General features: G+C 38.3%; 2 protein-coding genes across 2 annotated transcripts; both read left to right on the forward strand.

Annotated features, from left to right (window-relative positions):
• Nucleotides 1-3,517: 3,517 nt before the first annotated feature.
• On the forward strand, nt 3,518-4,408 carry Cbr-cah-3 (the record flags this gene model as incomplete). Its single annotated transcript, XM_002643574.1, has 4 exons — nt 3,518-3,557; nt 3,615-3,761; nt 3,810-4,164; nt 4,210-4,408. 4 exons carry the CDS (start codon nt 3,518-3,520, stop codon nt 4,406-4,408), a joined length of 741 nt encoding a protein of 246 aa, XP_002643620.1.
• A 2,723-nt stretch (nt 4,409-7,131) lies between these two features.
• Nucleotides 7,132-8,303, forward strand: CBG16359 (the record flags this gene model as incomplete). Its single annotated transcript, XM_002643573.1, has 3 exons — nt 7,132-7,433; nt 7,478-8,056; nt 8,126-8,303. 3 exons carry the CDS (start codon nt 7,132-7,134, stop codon nt 8,301-8,303), a joined length of 1,059 nt encoding a protein of 352 aa, XP_002643619.1.
• Nucleotides 8,304-10,938: the final 2,635 nt, after the last annotated feature.

Consider the following 10,938-nt stretch of genomic DNA (forward strand, 5'->3'; position numbering starts at 1 on the left):
AATTTTGTTTTCCTTTTTTGGGCTTCTAAGAAAGAATTTTCCTTTCCGAAAAGAAAAAAAAAGACGGAAGAAAACAATGCGAAGAAGCAGAAAAGAGCTTGACATGCTTCTAGAAAATTGTAGTAGTAAAAAGCCATTGAAATTCTCGAAAAAAGGAATGTAAATCATGTTTTCGGCGCATCTTTTTTCTTTTTTTTTTTGGGACAAAAATGCCAGAGATCCTTGAACCTGGTTGGTAGCAGATGCAATTTCTTTTCTATTTCAAACATCAAACGCCAGAGCGTCATGGAATGAATGAGTGAGAGATTGAGCAAGTCCGGCGAGTGCCGGCAAATTGATGCGTCACTTGTTCAGAATATCTTCACACTCATCACCTGGTTTTTTTTCAATTATTTCTAATCTATGTTTCGAAAATTTCCACAGCTAAAACACCTCACTTTTTAGTTTCATGTTTATTCAGATTTTCTTTTTGTTTTTCTTCCCCAAAAGTTTTCCCACAGGATCCTCTTAAAAACTCTCAGATTTCGTTCTTCATCCTCCCAACCATTTTGTTTGTCCTTCCAAAATTTTAGGAGCTCCAGAAGAAGGAAAAAAACTTCTTCTTCTTCTTCTTCTTCAACGTCAACAATAAAAAACTCAATTCCCTCCAATTTTTTTCGAAAGGTGCACTTAAAGAATATTGCCCAATTGTTCCGGACCAAAGAATCTAGGAATGGAAAATGGGAATTGAGTTAGTTTTGCCTCTCGGAGAAAAAAGGAAAAAAGGAAACGAGGTTCCTCTTCTTCATCTACTCTCATCGTCTTTTTTTTCCAACTTCTTCTTCTTCTTCTTTTTCCTTGTTTTTTGTTTTCTTTTTTTGCTCCAGGCTTCCAGGAGCCAGCTCCAACAACTAAGTAATACATCAAATTAGACCAACTGTTATTATTGTGGGCGTGTGTCATTAGTGTCTTTTTTTCAGTTTCTGGAAATAAAAACAAGTTTTTTTCTAGCAAATATGGCGGTTATCCTGGTTTTCCAAATTTTGACATCAACTAAATTTTATGAAAGTATTTTTTGAATTGAAAAAAATCACGATGAAATTTCGATTTTCTTGTTTTTTCAAACTTCTAAAGTCCCTTGTAAAACTTTGAAAATATTGAAACATCCTGAAACTTACACTAAAACCGGAAGCTCTCAATTTCAAATCAACTATTCCCAAAAGGGAGAAAAACACAGAGCCGAAAAAATGTCTCACAAAAATTCACATGTACATACAACTATTTGAACAGCCGCGTATTTACATTTCAAAGCTTTACTCCGTCTCTTCCCGGCTCTTCCTCCCCCTCCGGGCTTACTAAACCATAGATCTAATTTCGCACATCTCGCGTGGGGTCACACTCATCCATTTCAAAATGTTTATTTCTTACTTTTGTATACTTATAGAAATAGATCCATGACTAAAGATGTTTTTTGCCCTATTCTATTTGCCTTTCGAGTTGTGTATGATTCAGAGAGAAAATGACAGTTTGATGCTCTTATCATACTATAGAAGGTTATCAGAACCTGTCAAATAGTCCGCGAGCAACCTGCCGAAACCATTCCTCACTTGCATAGAACACATTATCGTTTCATTCAATTTTCCCCTTTCAAACTCTATTTTTCCTATCCATCCAAGGAATCTGGAAGCAGTCCAAACCACCACGTAAAAACGTGTCGGCAAAAAAAAAAATTAAAAAAACAAATCAGGTTTGCTCGGTGCTCTCATTACATCACTCTCGCGCGTGGCCCCCACGGGCACATTTTCCTCCATTTTTTCCATCTCTTCTGCTTCTGATCTCTGTTTTCTGGAGAAGAACAAGATGGGAAGCTTGGAGAAAAAAAAGAAGAAGAAGTCAAAGACAATAAGATGAGTGAGGCGGCAGAAAAAAAACCAATGGAAGAAGAAGCACTTGATGATGGAAGAAAACACCCACCCAACCATTTGCACATTATTAGAAAAGAATTCAAGACTAGAGGTAAAATCCAGAAAATGTCAAAGACTAATCTTCTCGGGGCGACAAAGTTGTATGATTCAAAGATTCGGAATGTTCAAAAGCCGGTTTGTCTTAGCTCTAGCCAAACTTAATAATCTTTGAAACACGTGTATAAATTTGGCCGTGCAGAAAACTGAACTTTTCATCCAGTGTTTCATCTCATTTCTTTATTTGCTGATCAGTCTGTGTAGCCAAAAGATGATGTTATTCCAAAGTTCAAGCATTAGGAATTAGATAGGGGTGGGTCGAATGTCTTCTCTCTTCTAATTTCCATGATTTCTGGTCAAGTTTCTGAACAAAAAAGCAAACAGTATTCAGTTTTCTTTGATCCATAATTTTTCACTCATTTGCTAGATTGTTACTGATCTCTAGAGCTTCATTATTTCAAACTTCTGGAGTCAACTGACCCACTCCTTCCTTTTCAAAAGCGCTTTGTTTGCTTTTCTTCAAAATTCCAAAAGAAAAGAAGCACCAAGAACAAAAAAACTTGTTGCCACTACCACCACTCGATTCTTTTTCTCCTGTTTTACTCAAAAAGGTCTCCACTACGTCATTTTTCCTTTCTCCTGGTTTCGCCCACTTTTTCCTAAGCTCATCAACGCTGCACTCCACTTGGAATTCTGTTTTGCAATTTTATGTGGTCTTCGTGAGAAAGTTTGTGGTCGTTTTCGGTGCTCATCTTGCGAAATTCTTTTTTTGCTCCTTGAAAAAAGTTTGGAATGAGTATTTGTGGTTGTAGTTGTGGTTGTTGGTTGATTCAATTGACTAGAAATTGAGATTTTATCATGATTATGTTTAGTTAAGAACTCTCAAGAATCAGCTCTCCCAACAATAACCGCTGATCATCATCTGAAGGCTTTTTTGGCGGCACAAACAACGTTTTTCATCTTATCTCCAGCCAGACGTTCCATGATGACATCTCCAGACGAACAAAGAGAGGAACGGCAGGAAGAAGAGGAATCGCTTTTCCAGAAATTCACGAAAAAATTTCGTTGGTGTTTTTATTTTTTGTTCCTTATACTTCTCACAAATTATTGTTTCTCTCTTTTTTCTTAAGTTCCATCTTATGTCAAAAGATGCTTCTTAAGACTAGAACTCACAAAAAAAATGGGGGAAAAACTAGGAAGTAGAGTAGCAGCACAATATTTTCATTTTCCCATCTTTCGGGCCTTTCTTATTCAATTTTATCTTCAGCATTCTCCCCCATACAACAGACTCCGCCTATTCTGGCTCGCTAACCATCTTCTTCAGAAGAGGGACCCTCTTCTACTACCCCTTTCGTTTTTTTTTCATTCTCTTTTTTCAATTTTCAGAAGAGAGACTCTCACTTGAAAAAAAAATTGCCCCTTACGAAGAATCTAACCACGAAACCGGAAGTCTTATCATTTCTTCTATTTCCACGTTTTTCACCTCTGTAATAAAAATGCGTGCATTCTTCATCTGATTTGCAGAGTCATCTTATCGCATTTTCTGCTCCACATCAAAGCGAGTCTCGCCAACTAAAATGACTGGGCACTGGAGCTACTGTGATGATGATGAGTGTGGTAAGTGAATTAGATTTTCTTCGAGATGAGATTTTATTCAAAAGTTTGCAATTATAGGACCTAATCGTTGGCCAACCGGACAGCATCAGTCCCCAATCAACATTGACTTGGGAGAGGTTGAACGTAAAGATACTCATGATGGAATTAAGTTTGTGAACTATGACCATCCAATCCAAGGAGACATTGTGAACAATGGACATTCAGGTTTATACCTCCTCACATTTTCAGATTTCTCTAAAACATGTTTTTCAGTTCAAATGACCCCGGAACTTCGTTCGGAGCACCCAGAGATCTATGGTGGAGGACTTGACCAGGTCTACCGTCTCGTCCAATACCACTTCCATTGGGGAGAGAATGACAATGAAGGATCGGAGCACACTCTCGGAGGACTCCGCTACCCAGCCGAGCTTCATTTGGTACACCAGGGAGTTGAGGATCCAGGAAAGCTTGCTGTTGTCGGAGTTTTTCTGCAAATTGGAAAAGAGGGAAAAGCGTTATCCAATGAAGAGCGAGTTTTGGGACAACTTCGTAACCCCGAAACTGTGACTCGTGTAGAAAATGTGAGACTCGCTGAGAAGCTTCCCAATAATAGAAGATCTTTCTGGCGGTAATTTTGAGTAGTCGTGTGGTTGCTATTTAGTGCCATTTTCAGATACGAAGGATCTCTCACCACACCACCATGTTCTGAAATTGTTACGTGGACCATCTTCACTGAGCCGGTTACCGTAACCCATGATCAGCTGGAGCTATTCCGTCAAGTTCAGGATATTGATAAGCGTCCAATCAAGAAGAACTATCGCCCAACTCAAAATTTGAATGATCGCAAGATTGTTCACATCGTGGCCAACTAGCTTTATTTTGAAAAAAAAACAGTCCAGTCTATCAATTCAAAATGCCAAATTCAACTTCATGGTTCCTAATTTTTTGCTCTTTCCTCTCATCCCAGTTTTCCCCTTTTCACAGACTTCTCTTTTGTCTCCCAATCCCGATGTACCTAAATTGTAGTTCGCGTTTTCTGCCAAAATTACTGCAATATTAGAAATGTGCTATTTTTACTGACACCACGAAACTCATGGGTTCCCACCATCTACAATTCCATGTTTTGCTGAAACTATTATTTTCAACATTTTAAATGAAACTTGTCTCTAGACTTGCTTTGTTGCTTCCGGGATTTTCATACAAAGCATAAAAGACATCACACGTCACTCGGTGCGTTTTCACAATTTGGACACATACACGACGTACGTGTCAGGATTTGAATGAAAGATTGGTCAATAAAAAAAGATGGGTAGTTGTGGGTGTCACTGAAAAGAAAAAAACGCATACTTCACAAAAAAAAACAGCCTTAGGGGCCTTGAGTGAATGCAACAGAAATGAAATTGAAGTTGAAATTCAGGACAAAAAACAGATTAGTTTTTAAAGCTGAGAAAACATTCAAGACAATTTCAGGGCCCGGAGGGCGCGGTGGACAAGGATTTCCAAATGTGAACAATCTCGAAATTCCAGCAATTTTTCAAATTTTTTTCATATTAAACAACACTCCGTCTGTTGCCTTTTTTATTTGGCAGGAATTTTGTTAAAGTTTTTAATGAACCCTACAAGTGAAAGGCTCCAAAAAAAAAAAAATTGGAGAAACCGTGTTAAATTTCATATTTTTAAAAAACAAAGTGCCTGTTTTCAAAGGAATAACAGAAAGATAGGAACACTAGTAAGGGTCTGTACGGGGTAAAAAAACTGTCAAAAGCAGAATACTAAAAAGCGCCCCGCGCGGTTTTTCGCTTCTCGTTACTGTTTTGGAACCCCAGAAAAATATTCATGATGGTGAGACACGAGAGCGGGAAGAAGAGCTTGTGAGCATATACGTGGAGTGGAATAGAATTGACATGCAAATTATGAGAACGCAGAAAAAAGATTGATTAGAGTAGAATGCATATTCGTATGAGTGTATACACCGACATTAAGGAAATACGCCACAGCCATATGCATTCGTCTTAATACAAAGGGAACTCATTTTGTACACACGCGATATAATGCCGGAATTTTTCCATTTCTGAAGTGTTCGGCACTTTAGAAAATCATGCAATGGAAAAGAAGTTATCAATCGATCAATTTTGAAAATCTGGAAAATTTTGGGACATATTGTTTTATCTTCTTTAGAAATTTTCCACTTTGTTCATCGTTCTTCATTTTTTTTGTTCTTCCCGGTCCAAGTGGAATAATGTTTATTAAAAACAATTATGAATGTTTTGTTGTTTCATAGGATGCTCTTAAACTTCAAAGGTTTCCCGTCCGTTTGAATTCAAGCTGGCAGTGAATTTCAAGTGTAAAGATCTCGGAACTTCTTATTTGATTAAAAAGTTTCCAAACTTTTGTTTTTTATTTTTAAATATCCTTGATGAATTGCAATCATTAGATAAACTAACTTGTGATCTTTTCTAGACTGCCTATGTCTATTTTTGCCAATTATCTGTATATCTTATACAATTTTTGTTTGTTTTTTCAATTCCGTACCCAGGGAAAACACCTCTCCCAAAATAAAAATAAAAAAACCAGCCTGCGAATCATCATTCTCTTGATGATGAAATTGATGAAGTTCTATCAATGAACATTTCGAAGCAAGAAAAAAGAGAGTTGGAAATTTGGCTAATCTAAAACAAACAACAAACTAAGAACATTTTATTGGATATTTCGAGAGATTTACATAAACTTTCTCTGGGAAAATATGCGAGATAAAATATGACTCATACAACACATATCCTGTCTGAAACTCAGAAATTTCAGAAACCCAGAAATAATTTCCGAAATCCAGAGAATTTCAGAAACGCAGTAATTATGTAGAGTCTAAGCAATTTGTCATCAGTCCAATTCACACCCAAATTCCCACGGGGTCTACTATAAACATCATGGAGAATGACTGAATTTTCTACGTCAAAAGTTTTCCGCGTCGGTGTTAGCATTGAGATTTTGGCGGTTCGGGGAGAGCACATCCATCAATTAGGTATGAAGAAATAAATGTTATGTCACCCTATAATTTTCCCGGTTCGAAGGTTTTCCTTTTAAATAATTGGCTTCGTTTTTGCACCCGCCACAGTTGGCCAATCCTGAAGTTCTCGATATCCACTTTTTTATTTTTTGTATTCACAAAATCCATCTTCCCACCCCCACATCATTGTATACGTGAGCGGCTCGAAATCCGCACCATCTAGTCTACTCAACGTCACATTGACATATTACTGCCCATTTTTTCCTCTAGAGCCTATACCGCTCACCAGCAGATCTTTTCTTCTCTATATCCACTGCCTTCTGACTTTGTTGACGGTTTCTAGGCCGTCTATCCCCGGCACTCTATTATGCGTGGCTCTGCGTTTACCAAGGACGCATTTTAAAAAATCGAAAAGACAGCCCAATTTTCCGGCCATAAAAAAGACGCCCCTTTCTCAGTTTTTTTCAGTTTCTCAAGAACCCATTATTAAACCAAATCAATACCCAGTTGTTTTCTTTCAACAAAATTTTATCTTCTTGCGACTGCATTAGCTTATCGATTTTTACGCTTTTATTGATATTTGCAGAAACAATGAGCTTTTTGGACTTTGAGGACTTAAACATGATTCCGTTCACTCGGATTTTGGAGCATTTAACACTTACGGATATGTTTCTCGCGTCGTTCACCAATGAAAATGCTCATAATATTCTTGAAGACCTTTTCGTTCGCACGTTCATCAGCATACAAGCATTCGACGGGAAATTTGATCTGAAAGTGAAGTCGCCTGGACCAAGAGCAACGCTTTGCTTCACGACCCAGAAAACCATTTGCGATCTACCTGAAGGAGAACGGAAAATGGTGCTTCACATTAGAGGTCATAAAATTGAAATGACGTAACTTTTGAATTCTTGTGAAAACATTAGATAAAAATTTATAGGCTGATGCATGGATTGAATCAAAAAGTAAAATACATCCACGTGGAGAAAAAATATGTTCCACTGATGCTGACCGTGGTCTTCGACTATATTCGAGATCTTTTCGGGACCACTGACTTCAACATATGTGTGAGCCTTAACAAAATGCGAAGATACCTTCGGGATATGGACGTCCTTTGTATGACCATCGTGGATAAGAAAATAAGCGCTGGCAGTCTCGAAAGACTTCTAACTAGAATTCGTGTTCACGAGCATCTCAGACTCCTCGCCAAAGTTACTGGATCGCTACCGGAAAACTCTGCTATTCACAATATCAGTCAGTTGCACACACAGGGAACATGGATGAAGTTCAAGCATATTATGCGATTCAATGGAGAACACGCGCTTTTCGATCGCAACTGTTTCACCGAGGAGAATATCGTCGATTTCATTGCTCATTTTTTGTTATGTGGTTTTCCGAATCTCCAGACAGTAATCATGAGGAGCAAGAACAGATTAGATTATAAGAAAGTCACTCAGCATGTTGCTTCGAGACCGTGGGATCCAACTCAGCGAGCACGTCATTTTATGTACACTCCAGAGTGAGTGACATTTTGCTTTCTTTTTTTCGGGCATGACAACAATGCAGAAATCAAATCAAAGCTTTTCAGGATCTCCAGCGTCATGAATGATCAACATTTGAGACAATTAACCGATTGCACCTATGGGTTTGACATTGTATGTGGGCATGGAAGACTAGCAACATTCCAAATCACTCCCAACCACTTTGTATTTTTTGTCTGGACTGACCCCTTCCCATGGAGACACATGCTTGTTGATCATCATTGAAACTTTATTCATTATTCTGAAATTTGTATTATTCAAGCTGCTGTAATTCCCGTATAACCCCAAAGCTGTCTGTTCAACTTTAATTTAAGTTTTTAACCTGATTTTCCCGGGATCACATTTTCAAAATCCTTCAACTTGCTTTGATGTTCTTAATAACATCTCATGTTTTTAATTCTATATTAATCAATATTATTAATTGTATTAATTATATTAATTGCCTAGAATTTTAGGTTTTATCATTTTATAAAACTCACAAAATATTTCAATACCCTTATTTCCAACACCGATTGTTTAACTTCTCATATTTGGATCTCGTTCGGGCTGAGTAGTTATTCTTCTGAAGTTTCCACAACAAGAAATATACATTATACTTCATTTCCTGCATATTTTTCAAAATGTAATCATTCCTATAATAAATAAATGAAGTTGCGCCTCTTTATCTGTGGCTCTGTCCGCAAATTTTGAAAAGATGGAAAATAAAATATAGATTTACGTGAATTTTAAAAAGTGAATCGCGAAGCGACGAACAGTAAAAGAAACAGCTTAATTCCAGCTGTTTGAAGCGCCGGAGGTGCGGCAAACAGGCTGGTTATGTATAAAACTTGAAATAATTAAATGTCCCTCATAAATTTTTTCTACAGTATTAGGACCTCTTACTTTATTGTCGGACCAACTAGATCTACTCTCTGCTCATTTCATATGGAGATTGCGCAAGACCAAGCGGAGCTCTTTTTCACTTTCCGCCCCTCCGGCATCTTTCGTCAGCTCATCGTCTCCTCTTTGTACTCAGCTGTTCTCGGTTTAAAAAGAAGACGTCGGAGGGAAAAAACCTCTGCTGCGGTATGTCATAAACGCGCGCATCTTGTTACGTCACCCGCCTGAGCGGCAAGTGTTTCTTGAATTGGAATGATTTATGGATAGAATGGGATTGGGTTAAGTTAGGGCGATGAAAGTGAAAAGACATGATTTGGATCTAAATGTTGGTTTTGAAAGGGATACTGTAATAATGTGGCGAGGAGGAAAGATGGCAACATTGTAACTGTTGCTATGAAGATCATTGCGAAAAGTAGAATGTTGTAGACCCCTTTTTTCATAGTTTCATAAGGCCGGGCCGGGCCGGTAAACAAATTTTCTCTTCCCGGCCCGGCTCGGCCCGACCCCGGGCCGGCCCGCCTACCACTGTTGAAATTTCCCAATGAAAATTTGGGTAATTTTTTTGAATTAAAAAAGAAAAAAGGTTACATTATTTAACAAAATTAACAAAGTGGAAAGTAGTCGAAAAATAGGACGTTATTGTTTAAATTTTTGAAAAAATTCCAAGAATTTCGAAAAAAAATTCAAAAAAAAAACCAGCATCTGTATGTACCCCGGCCCGCGGGCGGGCCGGCCCGAGATTTTGCAACTATGCTTTTTTACGTTGGGTTCAGTTGTTTATGTTCCCATTGGTTTTCTTTTGTGTTTGCGTAGCTATTAAAAAATGCAACAACTTTTCTTTCCAAATTACCGCCTTTTTGAGGTATTCAGAACCCAAAAAAAGATAATCCAATTACGCAACCATACCACAGATTATTGTATCTTTTCCTTTTCTTAACCGATCCTAATTGTAACAAACGCAAGATTGTTTGACACCATTTGATGTACTTTCGACTAATCCTGTGCCAGATATTCTTCAAAAAGAATCCCTCTGATCTGTTTGCGTACCTCTCCCATTCCCGAGGAAGACGCTGAATACGCAATGTGGCATCTCGCGGCACACACCACTTGTTGTTTCTACCCAGGATTTTCTGGCTCGGGGTCCCTGACCTGAAAAGTAAAAGAGTTATTATCCGGAAGGAGCACACACACCCCCCCCCCCCCCCCCCCGATGTGGGACAGGCGTCTCTTTTTCCTCTCTGTCTTCTTCGGGGTCCCAATTGCCACTCCCGTCGTTTCTGATATGCGCTCGTAAAAGATAATTCCGCTTGGGAGGATGCCTTGGGATGGAGACAGCTGTCGTTGAAGACACTCTCGAGGTCCGTCTCACTCTCTTTTTGTTTCTGTGCTGGGCAATGAAAGTAAGGGAATTGGCTAACAGACAGTGGACACGTCGAATACCTGCTGGGCAGAAAAGAGATACTCGGTCTGTGCGGATCAATCTCAAAAGTGACCGCCTGCGGTCAGTGAGATGGTTCAAAACTAGGGTCAGATTTCAGTCTTTTGGATTAGTGGGACAATCAGCTGATGATTTTGGTTTTTGAGGGAAAAGTGAGAAGATAATATTATCGGTGTCACGAGAAGATGAATTCTGAAACTGAAAATAACTGAAATTTCAAAGATTGAGGAAAATAATAAGATTTATACCCGGGAAATTAAAAATTTCAATAATTTTTGAGATGCTAGATGTGTTTTGAATATCATTAAAGATATGCTAATATTCTGTAAACTGTCTCTAATTCTCCTCAATTGAAAATTACTCTCGGGTAATAATGGACCATGTGTTGCTCCTGCCAAAATGAAATTTCGCCGTTTTTTGAAACATCTGTTGTTAGACATTCTGTCTCTATTGCTTCATTTAGACTCCTACTATAGAAACCAAACCCTCCATGCTTCTTCTGATACTTTTCCGAATTTTTGGATTTGTTCGCAACAAGGAAGT

Source organism: Caenorhabditis briggsae (assembly GCF_000004555.2).
Source record: "Caenorhabditis briggsae complete genome, chrX, whole genome shotgun sequence".
NCBI lineage: Eukaryota > Metazoa > Nematoda > Chromadorea > Rhabditida > Rhabditidae > Caenorhabditis > Caenorhabditis briggsae.